General features: G+C 30.9%; 1 protein-coding gene across 2 annotated transcripts in view; it reads right to left on the bottom strand.

Moving 5' to 3' along the window:
* Positions 1-22,246, bottom strand: part of LOC124359170 (cilia- and flagella-associated protein 206) — a 36,527-nt gene extending 14,281 nt beyond the window's left edge. The window contains exons 1-9 of one of the 2 annotated variants that reach the window (XM_046811685.1): positions 21,968-22,246; positions 18,525-18,653; positions 15,924-16,095; positions 14,073-14,261; positions 11,881-12,039; positions 9,711-9,951; positions 8,807-8,936; positions 2,787-2,891; positions 1,410-1,577 (exon numbers count right to left, since the gene is read on the bottom strand). In XM_046811685.1, coding sequence (XP_046667641.1) covers positions 1,410-1,577; positions 2,787-2,891; positions 8,807-8,936; positions 9,711-9,951; positions 11,881-12,039; positions 14,073-14,261; positions 15,924-16,095; positions 18,525-18,635 — 1,275 coding nt within the window. In that variant the 5' untranslated portion in view covers positions 18,636-18,653; positions 21,968-22,246. The remainder of the gene's footprint in view (positions 1-1,409; positions 1,578-2,786; positions 2,892-8,806; positions 8,937-9,710; positions 9,952-11,880; positions 12,040-14,072; positions 14,262-15,923; positions 16,096-18,524; positions 18,654-21,967) is intronic. The other variant, XM_046811684.1, reaches the window with a different exon arrangement.
* Positions 22,247-25,817: the final 3,571 nt, after the last annotated feature.

The following is a 25,817-nucleotide window of genomic DNA, read 5'->3' as shown; positions in this document are numbered from 1 at the left end:
ATATTTTCTTTAATACAAAGTTGGAAAGTCCATAGCCAGTTGCTAATTTTAGTGACTTACAATTTTAAACTTTTAACATAGATATAGATTGTATTTATTTTAGGCTCTGTAGGCCTACTTAGTGATATTTTTAATATCATATTTGACTTTGTCAATACAATTTTGTAATTGTTGGACGACAATAAAATGATTCTGATTCTGATATTCATATATGAACACATCTGGAACATTTCCTTATGTTTGGGATGATTATGACACATTTGCTAGTACTCGGTTTAGAAATGAATTTAAATTTAAGTTAAAAGTTTAATTCAGAATGATTTTAGTTATAAATATACTTAAACATTTTAAATAATATAATTTTTTTTCTTGTAACAAAATTTAGAAAACAAAATTAATATTTGAAATTTTGGAGTTACTAAAATTTATAAAATATTACATTACTAAACTAATAAAATATATCAAAGAAAATAACTATTATGGAGGAATCATGAAAATGGAGGTGATGGTTGGAGGATTTGTGTTGGGACCCACAATAGGGTAATGTGCGAGATATATTTGTTTAGGGCCACCTTTGAAATGTTTGTTTGTTCAAAATATATATTTCTTTCATCAGTCTGTTCGAATTCTATACTACAAAAATATTATTTTCATACCATTAAATTGACTTTAATAAAACTTTGTTTAAATGTTTTCATAATAAGTACATATTTTGTAATACATTATTTTAGGTTGAGCTCAGTTTTCTAATTTTAAAATTTACGTCTTTGTAATGTCTGAAATTAAAATAACCATTTTACTTAAGTACGGTATTACTAATGTAGCTTTTTCAGTTACCATACTCAAAAAATTTACTGTGTAATATTTGTGTGAAATTATCGCACAAATTATTGAGTTATTGTTTTTGAGAACTACTAATGGCTTCCATTTTGCAATTAGAAAGCTTTTCTGCCATTGTTTTCTGAGTGAGAAATATAAATTTCACATAAACAACATAAAACAACAGTCCCTAAAGAGTTATAGTGTTTAACATAGTAGTTATGAAATAAAATAGCTTTTCCCAAGTACTTCTGTTCTTATCATAATTACTAAAAAATATAACTATCTACGCCCTGTTATTGCAGGGTTAATACCAAAATTGTATGCTACCACAGGTTATAGATATTTATATAGGCTAGTTTAAATTTATATATTTCTATAGAAATTATGTTATGAACTCCACATTATAGGGTTATCTTTATGTTAGAATAATAAATCCTAAACTAAAACCCTTTTAAAATTCTTAACACGTGTCTGAAATAAAAGAATTTTAAAAGGGTTTTAGTTTACGACTTATTATTCTATAGAAATATCTATAGTCTATGATGGTACACACAGGACATACATTCTGAAAATACATATGAGGTTACCTGTATCTTTTTAGGATCACAGTTTTCTATATTGACCAATTCCAAAACCTCACACTTCACTTTTGAGGGTTTTATTTTTTTTACTCTATCCAACATTGAAATTCTTGCTGAGGTTGATTTTTGCTGACTGCTCAAAATCTGGATGTTTTCATCTGATAGCGGTTGAACCTGAAAATGACACATCACTTTAGATCAGTTTGTGTATTACTTACATAATTAGTTACCAATGAAATTATATAATATAATGATCTCAACAGCTTTTAGCAACAGATTTATAAGAATTCAATGTGGGACACACTATTTTATTGCATTAGTTGTTAATTAAAAGTAATGCAATGTCTAGTGTGTTTTTTTTTCAATAATAAATGTGGAGTAATCTGAGTGTATTAGTAAAAAAGTTTTTAAGAAAATGTAATTTATTAATATTATGACTTTTGTGGTTGTATATGTTGCACATAATATAATTTCCTGTTTGTATGGAATAAATGTAAATTTCACATGTGAGCGTCTTCTAAAAATGTCAACATGAAGATGCATTATCAATTCAGATGGTTAATTTGTACAACACTTATTATATGATAATTGTAAAGACTGACTCAACATTGCCTCAATCATCATTTGTAGAATTGACACATAGTATAAACTTGGCAAACGAATATAGTTTAAACTGAGGAAATTGTACTGTATCATAGTGTAATGCACTTAATTCTGTCAAACAACCATCCTGCAACTCCGAACCTAATGAGGATTAGAGGTTTGTGTTCCAACAATGGGTAGCATACTCTACCAATAGGTAGTTTACTCTACCAGCAGTAAACAACTGACATCAGAGCAAAGGATCATTATGTATGGATACTTCATTCAGGTGATAACATGTGAAGGAAATTTTTACTAAGGAAGGATTTAAAAGGTCTTTGGACTACAAAGAATAAGAAATTATGTACAATCTTTCCCTATATGACACTGCCAGGCCAATTTCCACTGTCTTTATCTGCTACCTCAACAAGCATTTTGTGTAGAACAAGCAGTATGTATGACTTTGGAAGGTGAATCATACATAATATAGACTTATTAGTATGTTTTATTATATAATGATCATATTAACATTATAATAATTAAGAAATAGCTTGGCGCTATTTGTACAAAGTACGTGTAGTTACTACCACCTAGTAATATTTTGTATTCTCTGCATTCAGTCAACTATTTACAGACTTCAGGTGTTATTACTTTTTAATCTCTTACTTATTACCTTTCCATTTAATTGTTCTATCAAACGACTATGAAAGAATGTAGATATTCTTAATATTCCAAGTACAGTTTATTTTAATACGTATTTAGCTTACATTGAGACTAAATAAGTCTGTGATTATTACTTACCTTAGCCATGTTTTGTAGAGTATAAATTATCTGACTGAGAGTGCTCAAAATGATCATTTGGTTTTGAAGACTAAACCAAGACATAGATAAATCCATAAATTGTGGCTGGAACAGATATTTTTAGATTGATCATTTGAACAGGTAATGCTAATAAATAGGAACTGTTTATATTTGATACAGTCTATTTATTTTTATTTTGTATTTATTTATATTTGGTTTTTGGGTTAGAACAACTTCAACAGCCAGTATGAAAATACTGTGTTATAAAAAACAATTCAAAAGGTTCAGTTACCATCAATTGACATTAAAATAATTCCCAATAATTAAAAAATCTTAAAATAATATACTCCTGCACAAGCTAGGAGCAACAAACAACTCATCACTCAACTGTGACATGTTAGGCGCTCCCGGTTTTGCTGTTTCCAGTTTGTGCAACCCTGCCTTTAAAGTAGTTGTGCTCGCTTATGCATTGACAGAGTTCGTTAAAAAAGTACCATTGCAGTTGTAATAAAATTGTTAAAATAGTTGATGTGTAGTAAATATTTTATGACTATACTGGTCTTTTTGTTATGTAACTTTAAACATTTGCAACAGACGCTATTTTTTTAATTTCATAGAAAATAATACAATTATTGTTTTTACTTTCCTCTTATCAATTCAAATATATGTGCCAAATTTGGTTTCTTTGGTTTAACCAGCTTTAGAGGTAATAATTTTGTATAAAAAATACAAAATGGGGGCTAGCGGCTAAACGAGACATTTCTCAACCTATGTTTGTAGGAAATTTTTTGTTTCAAATGATGAGTACTATCAGCCACAAAAGTTTGTCTGTTTATAGACACCCTTTTGTTAACACCCTGTAAATATGAGAGTTTTATTAACTCGCGAGTCAGATGCTTAGTTAAAATCGGTATACCGATATACTAAGCTCTCTTGAGAGCCTCATACCATGAGCTTTGAAGATACAGTAATTATTATTTCCAAACATGGTAACATATTAGTTCATTTACTAAAGATAGCTATCGAAACGCCTCACAAAAATAAAAGTATTAAATATTGGTTTTATGTGTTTAAATGTAATTAAGTAACAATTAGCCAATATAGGCTCCATAGTTCATACTTACACTGTAATAAACTAAATGAAGTAAAGGTCAACAATTTCTTGGTTTTATGGAAAATCAACTAAGCAATACAAACAGGAAACTTTGTCCTATAAACACTTATTTCACTTAAATTTCCCAAAACTTTTGTATGAAGTAAAATTGTTGTGTTTATGAAAGAGGGGTCATAAACAAACAACATATTCATAATACATTTCCAAGATACTTTGAATGGATATGATAAAGCCAAGAAAACTAGTTTTCCTTCCTGATAAAAGTATTGATTGGTCTTTTTTCTTTTGATTTGAAATATATTTTGTGCCTTCAGGAGAAAATTAGAATTTTTCATAATTTCCTGGGTACAAAGCCTGTTTGCTGTCCTTAGCTTGTATGCTCTTGGAATTCATAAAATGTTTTAAGAAATTAAGTTGTTTCTATATAATCTGGTTAAATACTTTAAGCATTATTTCGTCAGTGTATCTAAACAACTGTTTAAGCCTGAAATAAGGGTTATCGAACAAAAATGTTTCAAAAATAATCCTATGACGTTTGAATTAAATCCATGTTTGGAATTGGTAATGCTACAACTAAATTTTCAAGGGCTAAAATATACGATTTCAGTAAAAAATAATTATGAATTTCAATTTTTTGATACTCTACAAGTGGTCTAAAATCATCCAGTAGTCTATACTTAATTGCGTAGGATGGATTTGTTGTTATTTGTAAAGATTCATTGAACAAGTTTATTACATTCGCTTGAATAATATTAGCATGTAGCAATGTGGTGACATAGTAATATTTAGCCCATTGGTAATTAAAACACAATTGTAAACTAATCCATTAATAATTCAACTTTATGATAGTTAAGTGTGTACCTTGCTTTTATCAATAATGAAATGTATCTAGTATAGTTAAATAACCCATGGTAGGTTGCACACATTTATTTAATTCTTGGATAGTCAAAACAAAGACTTTTTATGGAGATGAACTATATACATAAGGGTCGAAATTGCCTTCAATCCATAAAAGACCTATATTATTATTTTTCAACTTCCTAATACTATGGAAAGATAAAATTTGATACCCACATACTTTTATGTTCTGTAAAAAGATTAAGTATTCTCACCAAAGAATTAATTAGAATGATCTTAAAGACAATGTTACTATCTAACAAAGTAAATTATAATGGAAATAAATATAATTTTTTGACATATTTATTTTTTTTTTGGTTTTTTTTGTTTGTTTTCTCTTAGGACAAGAAGCTTATAAATTGCACTTAGTCCTGTAAAAACCTTTGCACTGCTTCCGGAGTGATAGGATATTCAGGATGGGTAAGGTTAGGGAGTAGGGGCCGCCTCCTATTGAGATCCATGAGGAAGAATTAGGGCACTACATCTCAAAGTCATCCCAGAAGAAGGGGAGGCCAGCTGCTCTGAACCAGCCTTTCCAGTCAAAGTAGGCAGGGGGTGGCACACCCTTATTGAGATTAACAAGAACCTCTGAGGTAAGGGAACAAACACCACCAACTCCATCATTAGACATCTTCCACAGTAGAGTAGACCTATCGAATTGCCCATGAACCCCAGAATCTCAACATTAGCGGTTAGTGATGTGCCGCTACTGGACATCCATAAGGTTGCCCAGATTGAAGTGGCACATCTGTTTTTGCTGTGCCCAATGGTGGGTTCAACTGGTAGGTATAAACCAGCCAGAAGTGATCCCTGCTGGGTGGACAAATTTTCTTGATTGTGACAACAAGGCAAACACAACATTTGCGTTTGAAATATAATTCACTCAAACCAGCTGGTGTGGTGCACCGGGGCCTCCAAGGTTTGGGGCCCCAACTCAGGAAAGAAAAATGTCAGGTTGCAGGAAACCAGCGTCTTAACAAATTTCTTATTTGTTCAAAACCTTAATCTTGCATCTAGTTTTCTCTTTAACTCAAGATGTTTCATGTAAGAGTGTTTTATTTATAAAGAAAAACTTAGTTAAAAAACAAATACTTGTTTTAAGCAAATTAAGTGTCTGAAAAAAATATAATTTACATTCTCTTAAAAAAAATTCTCTCATGCCAATAGAAAGAGCATCATTCAGTTTTACATAAGAGTAATAGCAAAACTAGCATATGGATTTCCTACTAGTAACAACACTAATAACATTTCTAGCACTGATCAGCGTGGTTCCCCCACTCCTCTACACTCTCCCCTTTCTTGATACCACAGGCCACAAGTTTCAGTTTCAATGGGTTTATTGTGATGATGTGATGTGAATCTTGATTTATTAACCTGGCCAGTTTAATAAGTAATTACAATTAAACACTGGTGGTATATGAATATAATGTAGAAAAGTGGTTTTCAAAAATGAGAAGAAAAGAAAAACCAGAAAAAGAAGTATAGAAAACAAGTATTTTTTTGTTCTTTTAAGCTTTAAAAATTTTCAGGCTATATTAAAGATGCTAAAGATATTTTAAAACCACCATTAGAAACAATCATACCACTGGAACAGGAAATACAGAAACAGCTAATACGAATAACAACATTATGAATTTTTTCAGATAATGAGGTAAGTCACACTATGATGTGCATCTCTTCCGTAAACCATAAACTTTTTTTATCATGTTAAACTATTTTTGAAAACCTAAAATATAGTGGTATATTAAAATTATCTTAAACTTATGAGTTTCTCTCAATATATCTCAGGGTTCATAAAGTTACTTGCAACATGATCTGCTAATCTGTAACAGCATTTATTGTGTTAATTATGGATTACATTCAACAAGGAAGACTACACATTCCCTGCTATGATAACTGACCATAGGATTGAGAAAAAACAAAGGACCTGTCAATCTCCTGGACCGTTCCCAAGAGACAATGCTCAGAAGGGAAGATCTTTTTCTGTTAATTATTAAAATTCAGAGGCAGTATCAGGTCTTAACATTAAACCATTCTTGGTTATGTTACTCATCTAAATTAGATTGAGTTTACTGCCAAGCATGCTGGTTATTTCAAGAAAAAAGGACATCAGGAAAAAATATTCCTGGGAGACTAATGCCAGGTGTGCTTGGCAGCATTTAACAGATTGAATTAAAACTTACAAGGATTCGGAACACCACAACAATTCTTGCCTTCATGTATATTAGAATCATGATAAATGCATGCCACAGATGAGGCATTAGAAACCAACAAAGAATGAACGAAGCTACTGGAGAAAGTTTTTGTAAAGGGCTATAGACATTTCACTGTTGCAATCTTTTCACTAGTTACTTGCAATCTTTTGTTTCGTGACAAAAGCGGCAATATTCTAGATTAAAATAAAGGAAATTTCCTTTCAATCATTCAACTTCTTTCAGAATATGACCCAGTATTAAAGGAACACAACAGCCTAGTGGGTCAACAAATTATTTGAGCCCCACTAAACAAAATGAACTGATTTAATTGCTAAGTGATGAAGTTTTATAATTAAATTGTTTCGGACATAACAAATGCACCATTCTTTTCAATAATTATAGTTGACACCATACAGGACATAAACCCAGACTGTCTCAGATTCCTGGGTGGAGAACACCATTCTACGATCCATAGAGGAAAAGAGGGCTAGATATTTCTAAATGTAGAGAGGTCAAGGATTTGACAGGGGGGGGGGTGCAGTGGTGTTCAACACAGAATACTCCAACATGTGCCCCATGTCCAATTTACCCATTGGGCAGCTCACTATTTAAATTTAGTTTAGAAGATGCTGTACAAGCTAATAGACAAGTGTCACAGTGTTTTGAAACTATTCAAAATTTGTATCAGGTTTTTGGTTTGAACATTTTACAATGAGAAATGTTAAGTACCAATGCACATCATTTAAACATTACTTTGAAATCTCTAAACCCCAGTTGCTGAGTGGGAAGACACAATGTAGTTTATACTCTCAAAGAAAGATTTTGTGACGCTTTCAAGGATTTATCAAACATAATTTTGAAAAGTAAAAAGGCAAATGGCAGAAACGAAGCTATTGGACTTAAGAAGGGATTAGACAATTTTGAATTCATTTTACTAATAGTGATTCAATGTCACACATTCTGAAAATGTTTCAATGTTACCTCGAAATCACTCTAAACCAGATCACTTGACATAATGCAGAATGACAGTAAAACACTAGGACTAACTGTTAGAGGATCAACGCCTCACTGACCCCAAAAAATGGTTTAAGGTGTTGGTATTGTTTTAGATTGTTGACCCTGTATGTTTCCAGTTTGAATCAAGGTTTGAAGGCATGAAATCACTAATTGTCACATAAAGATTGATCCAGGCCAATCTTTTGGCATCATGTTCCGATGCTGATTTAAAAAATTAAGCAGCCAATGTCAGGAACATTTTCAAAACGAAGTTTTACCTCTGTTCTGCTCTTAGATTGTCAGTGAGAAGTGCCTTCAAATCAAAAATAGCAAAGCTAACAAAGGGAGCTTACAAATCTGTTCTCAGTAAAATACAACGCACTGGCAAGTACCTACTCTGATGTGTATACTGCCTTTGTTCCGTTCCCCACCCTTCCTGATATGGTTGCTAAGGCTGAGGTACTTCTCCAAGCTCAAGCTAATGAAACATATTTGAGATGTTCAATGAGTCAGGGCCAACTAACCGGCTTAGCCTTTTTACAATAGAAAATGAAGTGACAAGAAAAGTAACCTCAATAAAGTGATTGACATATTCAGTGCAAAGTAGGTTAGGAAGAAGTATTGAAGTGTTTGTAGTAGATATCAAGTAATTTTTATAAAATCTGTAAAGTTGTGGATATCTCTTTCCTTACATTGAATTATACCAGTAAGTCTGTATGTAAAATGTGCATTGAATTTTTTATTTATCTTTGAATTAGGCTACTAATGAATAAACTTCAGCAATCCTTAAAATGAGGAATTTATCATTCAATACTCACATAGACCTGGTTGGTTGGGATGGCTGTGCGGTACCGTACTGTGTCGTGGAGTTGCAGCAACCTCTCAGTCACTCGAGAGCACAAAATGACTATATCTTTCTCACACATTTGCACATCATCCAGTAATGTCCTGTAATCCACTCATATGACATGTAATACATTCAAAATTTCAGTGTGACATTCAATTTTTTAAAGCTTAACAAACTTCAAAATTAAAAATAAGGATAATTGATTCCCCAACAACTAACAAAATTCTTCTTGATTCACAAATTAGTTTGCTTAATATCAAATAAAGAATCGGTATTGAAAACAAATATACTAGAAATTAAAGGTATATAACCACATTATAAAATTACCAAATATTTATTTCCTAATTGGTATGAAATCTCTGAAGAACAATACAATGTACAGCAAACTTTTTAGTGTTTACATGTTTATAGCACCATTAACCATCCATTACAACAGTTAAAATCTTATATCTGTATTATTTACTGATAGATTTTTATGATCTAGGTGTAAAAATAATAATATATATTTAAAAACTTGTATTATTTTTTTTAAATGTCCACAAACTTGTAGGTTTTATGGTATGTAGTTTCAAAAATCTGAAAGGTCAACCATATTGAAACATTATATGATAACATAATGTTAATTTCTCTCTTCATTTGAAACTGAACAATAATTGTGCCAATTAAAGTTTTTAATCTTCAATGGTTTCAAATATAAAAATAAAATTAAAAAACACAGATGAATACAGACAATAAACTAAGAATTTCTGAGCCATGTTTATGTTACATCTTCTTGATACAAAGAACAAATCCCATTAATATTGTAAACACCCTGTATAATGTGTCTGTGTGAATGTATTTTAATGGAAGAATTGTCTAATCAATATTTGCCATACCTTAAATAGATGAGGTACTGTATGAGATGCACAGTGTTTTCCTTGAGCAAGGCCAGCTCCTCATCAGCAATCACTGGTGTAACAACACTAACTCTCAGCGTGTCAGAATCTGCTTGCACTGTCTCACAGTACACTGTCTCTAGATAGCCTGTCAGTCGCTCTACTTGCTCCTGGGTTTCTTGTATAGCCTGCATCAGTAGGTCTCTTGTTGCTGCAACAGCCTGCTGTAGGATGGTTGGCACTGCAATGAGAAGTTTAGTAGATGAGGTACTGTATGAGGTGCATAATGTTCTTCTTCACCAGCTCCTTGACAATGACCAATGGTGAGGTAACAACACTGACTTTCAGCGTTCTCCTGGACCTGGTGCAACTTCAGTCATCGGAGGCTGGATCAGCGGTGTCGAGCACCCAACAGCAGCGCCAGCAAGGATGGATGCAGACTCAACAGCTGACCATCCACGCCAAGGGGAACAGCCTGAGACCAGGGAAACTTCTTTCTGAATTGTTGTTGAACACTGCAGATCTCTCAGAAGCATAATATCTACTGCAGTTTTTGTTTATTAGAGCCTTCATTCTGTTCACAATCCTCTCACGTGTAGTAATTTATTTAAGCCTGTGTGGAATTTGTTATAATATTATATCAATCACAACACCAGTTCTTTGCTGAAACTTGACAAGATTATGAATGAAGTGTTCAAGTTTAATCTGATCCTGCATACATCCCATGGGTGAGCATATGTTACGTTTATATCCTTTTTCCCGAAGATGTTTTTTAAATTATTCAAAGGCGTCTTATAGTCACTTTAATTTGGTTTACTATAATATTTAGGTTTAGTAATGAGCCCTTAAACTCTAGCGCCAGAATCCTCCCTTTTGGTATGTCAAGTGAGAACTCACACAGTTTGTCATTGATGGTTTACCAGATGCTCTCATGAAAACAAGAGCAACTCCTCTAAACATGTGTTTATTTTCCCCTAAATATCTGAAATGGCATAAGAGAAAGTAAAGATTGGATCATTGTGTAGTTTTAAGATAATATCCTTCATTATGTTTCATAATGTATCCTTGATAATAGCCTCAATAATGTTCATATCTTGGTTATGAAATAAAATAGATTTCTTGCTTGAAGATTCTTCTTTTTTCAGCATTATACAACTTTATCAATCTGCTTACTCGGGTTGTTAAAATGCTCTTTCCAATTAGGTTCATATGAACACGAAAAGAGTTAAAGCACCTATCAGACATTGATGTTATGTCCAGAAAGGAAATGTTACCCCTTGTTCGAGTTATCTCAAAGATGTTTAAGTTGAGATTCATAATGTCCTCATTTATTCTATGGAAGAGTGGAAAATCTCTTCTGAAAGGAATTCCAGCCAATATAATTTTGCATGACATGAGTGATGTTAGAACTGATGTAAATTCTTGTGTACATTAGCAGCTTCATTGGTGTAAGCATCATTAGAGCCATCCATAAAAACAAACAAATCCTCAGAAGAGAATTTCAAATGCCTTGACTGATCTGCGTACTTAGCTCCAGGAAGCACTAGCTCCTTAATGTTAAGGTTATGACGAAGTTTGTCTTGTATAATTTTTGCCAAACCCTTTCCATGGTTGACACTTTTTGTTTGATTAATACAGGATTGTTCTGTTTAAAAGTCAGTTTCAGCATATGATTTATGATTGTCTTGTATAATTTTTGCCAAACCCTATCCATGGCTGACACTTTTTGTTTGATTAATACAGGATTGTTCTGTTTAAAAGTCAGTTTCAGCATACAATTTATGATTAGCAAAGCTTTTCATTTAATTCCTTACTGATTCAGCTGGTTTCCCCAATAGTTTACTGGAACATACTTTGATTTGTGTTACTTCATTTATATAATTTATTTTTTATTCCTTTGATACTGTTGTGATATACTCCGCTTAGTGTGGTGTTGTTTCAAACAGGAATACATTAATTCCTTTATTATGCTTGTTTATATATAATATATAATTTACATTACAAAGGCTAAGAAGAATTACATGGCTATGAATCTAAAATGCCATAGAAACATAGTTAAGCATACTTAAATAGGATTCTTAACTGAAATATGGATTTCCTGAACAGAGAATGATAAAACATATGTTTTTGAAAAATGACTAAAAAATTAACATAGATAGTGATAACTTACTATCATCAATGCCTTCTCCACCCTTGTGGGAGTCCCTGTTGAACAACCGAATTCCTGAGACAATCTGTTTCAGTTCAACAATCTGTCGCATTTTGTCATCATCAGACAGTGTCATGAAGCGGGTCAGTTCTGACAGTGGAAAGACACTGTGTAATGCAGCTGAAACACATTATTAGATATCCTTAGGTCTCACATAAGTCAAGCAATATACAGTAAATATGTTCCTTTTCCATTTGTCTTCAGTTTCTTTCCTTTCTATAAATTTTTGAGTGTTTTGCTTAAAATATTAAAACTAAATAAATTATGTATGCGAATTAATCTACAATGTCTACAAGTACGCCCTCAGTTTGCTACTAGAAAATAATAAAAAATGTTGACAAAAATCAGAATATTATTGACTTCATCATCTGAATTGTGCCAAATAATGGTGAGCATCCTAAGATGTTATTTACACAACTAGCTATTTCCTGTGGCTTTGCACGCTATTCGCAAGCTTTGCCCGTTTATGAGTACTTCTGGTTCATGGTTCAAGTGAATTATATTCCCAACAGCGATGTAGAGTTTGCCTTTTTGCCACTATCAAGAAAATCTATCAAAAGTATATGTTTATAGCTATTGCACACGCATATGTACTTTATTATAAAGTGGTCTCACACTCAAGCTTTAAGTTCAACAAGAAATTTATTTTAAAGACAAATATACATCATAACTTAGCACCTTCAAATAGTGTTTTGCTATTTAATATACATAACTATCTATGCATACAAATTTTCATAATGATCAGTCAAAATACAAGTCAAATACAGCTTTGAATAAAGATCTATGACTATGACTATGACTATGACTAATAGTTTCTGAGTCTATAAAGGGCATACAGACAAGCATTCATATATATATATATATATATATATATATTGATATATTGATATATATATATATATATATATATATATATATATATATATATATAATTTCAATAAACATTAAATCGCAAAAAGTACTTGCTCCGCCGGGACTCGAACCCGGATCGCTCACTTGCCGGGTGAATGTGCTACCATTACACCACAGAGCCCTCACTTTTTACGATTCAATTATTTTGTATTTGGCTGTTTCTTTCACATATGTGTTTAAATAACCAAACTAACATATGATCGGAAGATCAAAATATATATATATATATATATATATATATATATATATATATATATACATACCTTTAAAATTAAATGTTCTATTTGATAATGCATATTAATGTGACAACTTCTTCATTCTATTAACTAAAATAAACATAATTTAACTCCCTTTCCTTTTGAGAAGTATTTTGAAATGTTCAAAGTATATCAAAATGTAAATGGTTGCAATATTATAATAAATTAACAAGTTGGATGAGAACTTAAATTCTGATAATTATTATATCAGTGACAAACTAATGAGGATTGCACTATTTATAAACCAAATTGACTTTGATGTGGAGAATTCAACCAACTTTATTTTTATGAAATTATTTTCTAGACATTTTCCCCTTTCAAAAAATGATCGAGGTACATAGACGAAAGGACATATTGGGCAAATTTTAACTACATATATTTGATTTATACATATTATTGCGGTTAGATATTGTAATTTAATAATTATCAATTCGAGCACACTTATTTTTATATGCTGATCAAGGACAAATAATTCAATGTTTATCTTACAGTGAAAGTTGTTCTCACTTTAAAAATATGGCACTAGCTCATCCTTAATTAACATGAAAATTTCTTTCTGTCTTGATTTTATAATGCTATATTTGATAAAAAATATGTATATTTTCTGATTAGGAATAATGTATTTATTTTGACTCAGACCCATGGTGTAATAAAGGGCGTAAAAGGAAAGTAAAATGCTAATTGAATAATAATCCAAGATACAAATTATTTGTGTAATTTAATACAGTTTGTTTATTAAATTTAAAACCACGTGATATAAACATCAGTATAACAAAGTGAGATGGGTGTTATAGGAACTTTTCTTGATCACTTGCTAAAGTGAAGTTGCACATTTTTTAAATGTCATTTGTATTACAAAGTTAAATGTCGTAACAAAACCAATCACCTTAATTGTAATATTTTATAAAGGAGCCTTACCTCGACTATTATGATAACACACACTCATGCCGGAGATCATTAGCTGTGGTGGGATTACAATCTTACCTGTAGCCTCTTTGAGCACAGTGCTAGCAGTCGGATTGCCCAGACCAGAGAGGAGTGTAATCACTACTACAAGTTTACGGTAGAGGTGTCTCATATCTTCATTGGAGGTAACTACAGCATCCTTAATCTCGGCTATCAATGGCTCGGTACGAGACAGGACTGTGCGTCGGTGCTCCATTATGATCTCGTCTGTAAACGGTGATATCTATAGTATACAGAATTGTATCTCTATTCTTTTCTCACTTTGAAAATAGTGCACTTTACACAATCTATGAATAATATTTCTCCTGGCATAACAAATAATAACGGTTTTTAATGTAAAATACAGTTTTGGATGCTTTGATGATATCTTAGGTTTTTTTCAAAACTTTTAAATCCCACCATCTATTAACATTGCAAGCTATCTTAAGATACAAGATATCTGTGCTAATAAGCACAGAGGTATTAAAAGTTGGAAGGTTTAAAGATTTATGAGACATTTATTTGCTTTATGTAAAGTTTTAACAATACTAAAATGTTTCTGTGAACGTAAACATCAACTAATTAAAAACCATCTAAAGAAACAGTCACGATGTGAAATAAGCATAAGAAAAACTTGCATGGATTTTCATGACCACTGTTTTGTAGTAACTAATACATTTGCTACTATATGTTTACTGTAGCAGTGTGTGGTGTGTAAACCAATAGTTGACACTGTGGTGTTCAATATTAAAAGTATTGATTAAATGAGGATGGCTTGTGAAATTGTGAAATTATTTGAGACATATTTAAGTGAGATAGAAAAGTATATTAATTTAACATTATTTGCTTTCATTTATCTTATTATATTCAGAATTATGTAAATATTTATTTCCTATAGAGTTATTAGTGAAGAGTACGTGTATGAACTGTGACATGTTGGACTTGACAACTTAATATTGTTTGTTACTTCGTGATGATGCCTATTGTAAGTTGTTTACTTAATGGAAAATAAAGTTCTTGATTCTTGAGTGATGCCTACATAGTGTTTAAAAACACACTCATACACAGATAAAGTACATCTTGTGTATATATAAGCAAATTTAAATAAAATAAATCTCAGTAGAAAAATGAAATGTCAGAAAAGACTGATAACTAAAATGTTTATTTGAAAATTACATTATGTTTCTATAACGTGTTAATTTGTAAATTAAGTTTTTAAATTTAGGCTCTTGTGAACAATCATAGCTATAACATGCAATGTACAAGACAACCACAATATTGTACCTTTGTTTGAAGGAGCCAACCTAATAGGCTATCTTCTGACTTAATGATAGGAAATTTAAAATAGTAAGTAAGAATTTACCTAGGCAATATTACAATATGATTTTTGAGTTAAAACCCTGAAGATACATGGTTGATGTAAGAAACAAAAAACTATAACCTCCATTTAGCTACTATTAATGATTGTTTTATTAAAGCCAGGTGTAGTAAAAACGTCCATGACTTTTGCCATATAAAGGACAATCTTTACATGCTACTGTTTTTAGTCATAAAACTATGGGACGAGTCTTGTTTTAAAGATATAGATTAATACGCATTCAAAGTTTTTAATCTTTCTTGTAAAGTGTGTAATTTTATTATATTTAAACAGGAAGTAAGAAAAAGTTTATTTTGTTTGAATAGCCATTAAAAACACTGAAAAAAACTCTCATAATTATACCTATAAACAAATACTGGTGTGTTTAGACAACTAAAAAACATGTTTAAGTTTAATATTGCTCTTATGTGCTAACACTTTTGTATTTATTTTGGTATAAAAACATTAAAAATCAAAAGTTTTACACATATACAGTGAAACTTTAAAAATTTACTCATAAGATTTTAGATTACCTTTGGTGGCATAGTGGGAACTGAAGTAAACTTGCATCTCTATAGTCCTAGATGAGGACCCTATGGAGTCTGTTAACTTGCTGACACACGTCATGATCAGCTGTTGTATCTGTCCTCTGGTCAGCATCTCAGCACCAAACTCGTACTCAGGGTTCTGCATTGTGATCTTCATCTGTGACACATAAGTCAGAGATAGGAAACATTGCTACCAACTAGTATAAGTCTTTAATGATCACCAATACAGTACCAAAGGTTTTCATTGAAATTTGAAACATTGTGTTAATATCCTTGACAAGATGGAATAGTTTACTATACATGTTAAATAGAAACTTATATAAGAAGATTTGCTCTAAGATCAATTTCAACAGTAAATTTGTATGTTTTCATTACCTAGATTATTAAAAAGGTAGGAGAAGTACACACAACATGTGTTGCAGCAGATTTTACTGAGGTTAAATGAAAACTTTTAAACCTATAGCCCATTACATGTTTTACTAAGTCACTTGTTAAAATGTTACATGACTGTACTCAGATTGTTCACAAATTTATGTTGTCACAAATTCGTTGTCATCCTAATCGTGCTTATAGCGCAGTACATTTGACAGTTGGAAATCAGACTATATATATAAAATATATATATATATATATATATATATATATATATATATATATATATATATATATATACCTTATAAATAAAAATGAATCGCAAAATGTGTTAGTAAGCGCAAATCTCGAGAACGCCTGGACCAATTCGGTTAATTCTTTTTGTAAAATGTCCATTGAAATCCAAGGAAGATTTTTATGAATAAACAGTTAAGAAAAGTTACCTGGAATATTTTGGAATTCAGAAAAAACTGTAGTTTTTACGTTTCATAATTCAAATTAAACTGGCACTAAACAGCTGTTGACAGCTATAATTTGACAAACTTTCTGAAACATCTGTTTACATTTAAATTTTATCAATAAGAAGTAAACTTCTTGATCGGTAGTGTATTGCAGATAGTAAATAAAACATTAATATATAAATTTTACTCCAGATTGCACCAGTGACGAATTGAAATCATATATTGCATTAAATACTGTTATAAAACTAACCTTAATGAACAAAGTTATGAATGTTTTCACATAAGTTACTTTAAACTGGTGAGCTTCCTTGACATTATGATATTACATTTTAATAATGGCTTATGGAAAAACAGAGGAAATGAATATTAACATGCTTCAACGATTCATTCGTTCCCTGGCTACAATCTGAAAAACAAGTGTAACTCAAAACTTTAATAACCATTATTTTTGAATGTTGCATAACTTTAATAGGGATTTTCCTCTTATACCGAAAGTACATAAGAAGTAAGTAGGACTTCCCCCTAGGTCGTAATAGGCTTTTTAGTCCTACTTAGGTGTGTATTTTCTTCATCAGAACAAGGCAAACTCAACTATGTCAACACGATTTGGACCCAAATAGATTTCCGAGAACTAGATAATCGAACGTATATAGTATTTTGATCCAGGCAATCTAGCAAGCTAAACTGTAACATAGTAGGTAAGTGAATTTAAACGGTCTTAAGTAGACACTTTTTAACAGAAGTAGACATCTCGGTCCTACGTAAGTATATATATTTTTTCTTCGTCAGAACAACAAGGCAAACTCTACTATTGTACTGGAAATATCTTGGACCTGAAATATATGACAAGGACTGGAAATATACGCTTTTTGACCGAAGTAAGTTTCCGAGACCTGTGTGATCCGAGATTTGTGTTTTCTTGATCGGGTGTGACGTTATGTATATAATTAATTAGAACCAGAAATGCTCCTACACATGCCAAACATGATATAATAATTAAGTTAAACTCTGATACTATTTACCATGAACTTAAATATCTACCTGATGTATACTTACTTACGTTTTAACATTTTTGTAGGACTCCCATCATATTACATCATAATTGCTTTTACTAAGTAACATAAAGACTTCAGTTCTAAAGATTGCGTGCCAAGCCGTGGGTAACAGCTAGTATATATATGTTTGTGTATATATGTGTATATATAAAGTGAATAAATTTAACTGAAGTAAGTAACAGGCATAAATGTTATACCTATACATCCAAAAATCAATAATTTTTTAACCTCAGGACTATAATCTTATGTCCTAACTTCATTTTTTTGTTATTATATACTCCAACTTATCACTATTACATAGTATGGTACGTTATAACTTCTCTCATGCCCATGCAGGTACCTATAAGATAATTCAATAAAGTATTTATTTGTGACATTTGCCAAATCATGTACATGTTGCATGAAAAAATATTATTCATTTGCAAGGCAATAGTGTTTTACAGTCTAATACCACTTGCAATTTCGGTGCCAAACCTGAGATATGGTACTTTGATGGTATGAAAAATTCTATAGATTAACCATTTATTTAAAAGGTAAACGTCTATAAAGTTTATTTTAATTCTATTTGTGCTATTAGACCTACATGAAGATAGAATGAAAAGTGGAAAATTAAAAAATATTCATAACCAAATATACAATAGTAATATAGAACACAAACAATTTAGTATGTACATATTTTTACCTATCCAAAAACTTACAATCCTCAATGCACAAGCAGTGCTGATGTTTTGTCCTTTGGCAGCACATTTTGTTGTGATTTCTTTGGTGATGAATTTAAAAATGTTCTTGGTTTCAATCAGACGATTCATCTTGCCTGTTTTATAATTCTGTAATAAACATAAGAAATTGTGACAAGTTATTCATTAAAGAATAGTATACAAAAATTCTCCATAAAAGAGTAATAAATAAACTATAACTTAGAGTGCTTCTTTGTTTCAAGTTTCTTTTTCAGGATGGAAGGATTATGAAGCTAACAGAATTTTGTTGGACATTTAACAGAATTAAAATACTTAGATAAAGAGAAATAGTACTTAAAAGATTATTAACAAGATGGTCAAGTCTGACAAATGCTAACTCTCCACTACCAAGAATAGAAAGAGAAATATTGGTGAACATAGGGTTAACATTAATTTAGAACACAAAATTGTGATCAGTTAAAATCCACAAAATGTTTCCATTCTCTATTTTCAGAGGAATTAAATTGCTAGTTGTTATTAAAACACCTATTTTTATCAGCACCATATGACCTCAGTAAATAAGGTGAAAATGTTATGGTTCTTATATGAACAAAATATTGATCTTTAGATTGGTATTTAAGTTGTTTTTTTCTAGTTCAGAATTTTGATGTTACAAAGTTGAATTTATTTGAATATATCTACCTAAGAGATGTTCAAACTCTTAATAGTTTTGCTTGGTAACATATTTAAGAGATTTTGGCTTCCTGAGTAACTGATAGGGTGTAAGTAAGGTTATACATTTTTATACTTTTGAGAAACTACTCATCATAAACCAATAAATAGTTAATTTAATTTAATTTTGTGTAGTAATAATTAAAATCATAATTATTATTAATGTACACCCAGCAGTTTCTTTGTTTGTTCTAAAATTTTTAAATTTAGTTTGGGTTAATTGTTGTCTATATGGCAAGAAAAATCCCCAGTCTGCAGTTATTGTAAAAGTCAAGCGTGGTTCCTATGCCTTGAAGACAGTTAACATGAATGCATTTAAGCTATTGTTTACAAGTGTAGTTAGTGATTTGAGGATCTTAAACCTATGAACAGTTTGTGATTATGAGTAACCAAACTGAAGCATTTTACAATCAGTCTGTGAGATCACAAAAGTTTTGCCAAAGCCCAACTCAGGTAACACAGCACTGATCAGGGAAACACGAGTTATCCTCCTCTTGACGTATTATCTGTTGGCTGATAACTCTGAATTCTTCCTTTTTCTTGAATTATTAAAATTACTGCAACATCTAATAGATGTGCTGATATAAAACAGCTAAGGTTTCATCTTTTAATCATATAATGCTAGTAAATATCACCAATAATTAACTTTAAACAAATAGTGAGATGATATTACTTCCTCCAATCTACTATTTACTGTGCTAATTACTATCTACTATCTATTAGTACTGATAATGAATTTTTTATATTATTATGTTTGTGACAGATAACAGTTTTTTAGGAAGAGGGAATTCATGAAGTAACATAAATATATGTCAGCAAAATTCATTACATCGCTTAAGAGCTTAAAAAGTTTTGCTCTGAGCAAATTTAAACAGTTTGGTGTATCGTACTATCACTAGTATAAACATTTATTCTACAGTTTGGTGTAGATGAATGTTGGGTTTATGTCCTATGATGAGACATAAATGTAGAACTAGTCAGTGTAAAAAGGTGCATACTAAAGTTGTTAAAATATAGCCAAAATTGAAAGTTACTCAATGTCTAAAGTACAATTGGAACATGTATTAACCCGTTTTGGGAAGATCCTCTTTGCTCTCAGGTGTTAGTACTAATCTTATGATTGCCAATGTTACTGTGATGTGCTTGGAGTCTAGAAAATTGCTTCCATAAATAAATGATGTGATGAAGAGGATTATTTGTACTAGGAACCAGAGATGTTGATTAGTTGCAACATTAGATGTATCTTCAACAACTTTCTCGTTTCCGATTCAAAAACTTCCAATAGAGTAGGGTTTCAAATGTCTAGGCCTCATGGCATAATTCCTCAAAACAACATTGCAAATAATGCAATCTGATAAATACAAACAGTTCTTGTCAGTAAAAATTAATCCATATTTAATATAATCACTATACAGGCTTTTCTTTTGCATTTTAACATACAACTGTCAAGTTGTCTGTCCCACTTATTATGTTTACTGATCCAACAAACTGCAGTGCACTACTAACAAACTATGCAATTGTGTCAGTAATCACACAATCAGTGACTGACACAAGCAGTGTGAGAATCGCTTGCAAGCCGTGTTCCCCAACACTTTCCAATTCTAATTCACTGTCTCCTTCCTTGAAAATCTTTCATGACTGTTTTAAAGAAACAAAAAATTAACTGTAGCTGTGCTAGGAAAGGTTGATTCAATTGAATTTTGAGTTCAGCTCCAGTTCACCTTCCTTTTCTGAGACAGGATACCGTCAGATACCAGACGCTGCAATACAAGGAAGGTGAACTGGAGCTAAACAAAATTCAATAATTTACATACTGTATTAAGAGTCAATAAACAATATTACTGTTCAACTCTTATGGCTAACCTCCCAAACTCCTATATTTTTACTAATATTAATTGCAAGAACTGATTTTAGTAGCACTCTATTAGTGCAGTCGCATAATGGGTTAAATAGGCTAAGCAAATTTGTCAGGTGAACAAATTATATGCATGGATGTAACACCTAAAGGCTTAATAGGTATAAAATAATGATTTGTAAGGAATCAATTTGAACAGGTCCATAAATGCAGAGAGAGAAACCAGGTACTTTGTCTAGTAGATCATTCATTACAGATAATCCCTTTTTTAATTTAGTTACATTGTGGTGTCAATAACCACAAGTTACAACTATATGTTCAACAATCTTATATCTGTGTTAATATTTTGGTTTTCAATCTGTATTCCAAATGTACATAGCTTTGTTGCAATCCTAGGAGTTTATTCCACAAATTTTGTACGTTTGAATGTGTATGAATGTGTCACTGCGTGTAACTGTATGGAACGTTGAAAGAATAGGTTCAGTTTGTAAAGTAAATGCCATGAAGAATTGATGTTATTATTAGTTATTGCAATACAATTTATTTTATATTGATGATGTAATAAATATATTCTATTCTACTTGTAATTAGGTACAAAATCTTAATAAGTAGTTTTGTACTCTTTGTTCTTCATTTCTATTTTTGTTCAAGGTAGACGATAATTTTAATATGTGGAAATGATGGTCTGTTAGGTTGATTGTTATAATAGACTAATCTAGTCTGTTCCCAATATTATTTAAATTATCAATTTACATACTAATTGAAGTCTATTGAGTTAAGGAAGCATTTGTTACATATAAATCTTAAAGTCGAAGTTCAATATGAAAAAGTCACAACCACTAATTACTTATAACAAATATTAGAGTAAGTAACTCACTTGCCTGATATTAAAAAGTTGAAATGGGAATGAAATTACAAGTAACTTGAAAAATCACGTATTCTATTGTTGATGTCAGATAAGCAGAACTGTGTTACTGAAGTTGAATCCATATTGCCTTAGCAACGAAGAACCAATTGCTTTTCTCCAGACAGGAACGTATTCTGGAATTTATTTGATGAACATTTTACATTATCTTTATATACTATCAAGTTCTTATAGAGATTAAAACAACTTTCTAAAACATTTGTTTTCAACAACAAGAATAAACAATACAATTTAATTTGACAGTATTTGAATGAGGGAATTGAGTAAAAACACATGTTTATGTTCCTTACCTTGTTGGCTTAAGCAGTGATGAATGTAAAATTTAATAACTAAATTACCACCAACATTCAGACAATATTTGTAATGAAAGCCAGAAAAACTATGGATGTAAACAAAAAAATAGTTGAATACTTTTCCAGACTGTTCAATTGATTTTCTAAAACTTTCAACCTCAGAAAATATAAAACATAAAAATATCATTGGAACACAATTTACAGCACAATTCCAAGGTTAAACCTAGGACCTACCATTTTTGGAGCTTATGGTAACAATTTCTGATTCTGTTTACTGGTCCTATTGCTAACCTCAGTGAGGCACCTATGTTTGGATTGTCTTTTCCACTAATACTACAAGAAATGCCTATTTTAAATTAGCAAAAAAGTGTTTGTATTTATGTGAAAAATAAACATCATAAAGGTAATTTTTATAAATTTTGATGTAGATAAAAATAAAAACATTAAAAGTTATCTTCTGTTGTTAAAGCAATAGAACAATTTAAATATAATTTTAAAGAGCTTAAAATATTGTTTGCTACTTGTCTAATGTATACAAGAACGTGTAAGTTGGCTGAAATAGTCTACATTTTAAGATAAGTCCAAGTAATCCTGTTTTTATTTTGTATTATGACTTAATTCCTTATTTATAACTACCCAAATGGCTTTTGTTTTATTGCTTGCTTTACTGATATATTTCTCATTACAATTTTTTAAGGTTAATTTTTTAGAATACATTTTATACAATTTTTTGTATTATAGAACAAAATTAAGAATTTTATTACATTTGGATTCTTTATGAAGTTGTTATTTTCTCTCAGCTGAGACTTTTAACCCAAAAGTACGGTAACACAGTTAATTTTAATGGACAGTATTGTTGAAATTCAATTAAAAATTGTACGTATGACTTTATTATCGTTAGAACCAACACCGACCACAAGATCAAAGCAACAAGCTGAGACCATTAAAATAAAATTTAAATTCTTTTGAGTAAATTTTCTTTGAAAGATCAATTTGGATGCATTTTTTATTGCAATTTCTAGCTTCAGTTCTGCATTCCGTAACAGAGAGCTTCATAATTAGGATTGTCTACATGATGACAGCATTTTCTGTAATGAATTTCATGCTTATAACTGCATTAAATAACTTATGTATGAATACCACAGTAGTAAAGTAATTCTTAAAGGAACATTAAAATGAAACATAAAACTGTATTGCTCATTGAGATATTGTAACTTTTTAATCTATTGTTCTTTCTTAAACATCATTGTCAATACCATATCGTGATCTATGAAAATCATAATAATAAATACATGACAATATATGAAAATATATTAATAAATAAATTAGTAGATTTATTAAAACCAGTAATTTACTTATATATGTTAGTCTTTTTGCAACGATTGTTTGGCGTTAGAAGATTTGTAGTGTGCTAAAGTCAACATAGCTACTAATAGCAGAGTATCAATTGATTTTGTAAATTTTTGAATTGGAGCTTAAATAATCTGGCATGAAAAATTCCATAACCAAGCAAAGTATGCAGAAGCAGGGACAGATCCAGACGATGCAATATTCAGACATTTACGTCAATAATAATATGAGTAAACTGATTGAACAGTTAGAAAACAAATCATTGTAAAATACTACTATATTACAGAAGCATTTCTTTATTTTCCTTATCTTATATAATGCTGTATGTTATTGCGCTTTATATTTCCCTTTTAATCTTTGCTAACAGAGTTTTCTCTAACGCCATCTTTTGTTACTTCAAATCAGATGTTTATTTTACATTGGTTTGTTTACATTCTGGTAAAGCCGTCATTCTACTTTGAAAGCATGTGGAAAACATAAAAATGCATGATGAAAAACAAAAGTTTTCCCCCTTGCAAAAAATACATTCATAGCTCACCAAAAGAAGTAGACATTTCAACAAGGAGCGATAGCATGCCTGGATAGCCACTGAATGGAGAAATGCCCTTCCTGACAAAAAAATGGGCGCAATAGCCCCAGCGGCTACAGAGTGAACAAGTGTGACGTTACGTTCCGCAACACAAAATGACATTTTTTCCACCATGGAAAACATAAATCCATAGCCCGCCAAAAGAAGTAGTCATTTAAAAAAAAGTAGTCAAATAATATTGATTGAACTCTAGCAAAAATATCTCTAATATAATAACTAATAAAATTATCCTTATCAGCTTTCATCCTCCATTCACTCAGCTTACATGCAGTTACCCCAGTGCGACCACAAGACCGCCAATCACCACACCAGCTGTGTCCTCAGTAGTAAGGGCCTAACTTCGGCCCCAAAGCGATCACGCTTGTTAATGATTCTGATATTATCTGGGAGGGCGTTTCACAATTTACAAGCGGATACAGTGAAAAATTCATTATATAAGGCTGATGAATTGGAATTGATAATAAAGATGCATCTGTACAAGTTCTACAACCACAAATGTCAGACATAAAAACAAAATTTTGGGCCAAATAACCTGGACCATTATAGATTATTGCGTGCCACAGACTAAGTAAAGGAAGATCTCTAAGTTCTTAGGGATAATTGCTCAAAATAAGGAGATTCATCATCATCACGTCTTAAGTTGAAAATGAACTGAATACAATAATTCTGTGCATGCTAAATTTTACAAGAATCACTGAACAATGACAAATGTCCAGAAAAAAACCTATTTCCTTCACAAATTTTATAATTTGTGGTAGACTTTTTATAAGAAATATATTCTAGGTTTTAAAAGTAAAATTATGAGATTAAAATTATGTGTTGTAGGGCTTATGTACAGCAAAATATAAGTGAAAACAATACGTTCTGTGCTTATTCAGTGTCACTAATTCATTTTTTAAATAAATTAATATAATTTAAATATGATGACTTTTCAAGTAAGAATTGGATTAGTATATTTGTTTTTTAATCTGTGGTGCTGAAAATATTATATTGTGTACACTTTTTCACTATAAATAACAAACACTCATAAGTGTTATAAAGTAAACTGTACATCTTGGTTATTAAAACACTTTAAGAGTGGCTACTTTAACTTACAAGTACTTAAAAGGCGTCTTGATACAACAACAAAATTATGATCCTTTTAGCTAACACATATAACAGCAGATGAATATAATATTGTAAGTTATCTGTAGGGCACATCCAAATTCTGTCCACAATCTCTCCATGTCACTTCCAGTCACAACTTTGGCATCTTTGGTCATCTGCAGCTCCATCATCTAACTTCTAATGCAGGGGTTTTTGTTCTGCTAAATGTACACACTTGGTATTATTCAATATGTTCATGCAATATTGTTTTAAACATTATTATAGTCACATTCAATACCCATTTAATAATATACATATTCTTGTAATAAATGGAAATTACAAAATAAAAAGTTTATGAAAAGATCTGTGATAAACACTTTATTTAACAGTTATTAAATTGAAAAATATTAATTACCATGGGGCTGGCTTATAAACCAATAAAAGATGGAACATCAAGTGTCAGATGTAATATTTATAAAAATAT

Source organism: Homalodisca vitripennis, chromosome 4, assembly GCF_021130785.1.
Source record: "Homalodisca vitripennis isolate AUS2020 chromosome 4, UT_GWSS_2.1, whole genome shotgun sequence".
In the NCBI taxonomy this organism is placed as follows: Eukaryota; Metazoa; Arthropoda; class Insecta; order Hemiptera; family Cicadellidae; genus Homalodisca; species Homalodisca vitripennis.
Note: the sequence above shows the minus strand (reverse complement) of the source record. Positions and strands in the feature narration are given on the sequence as shown.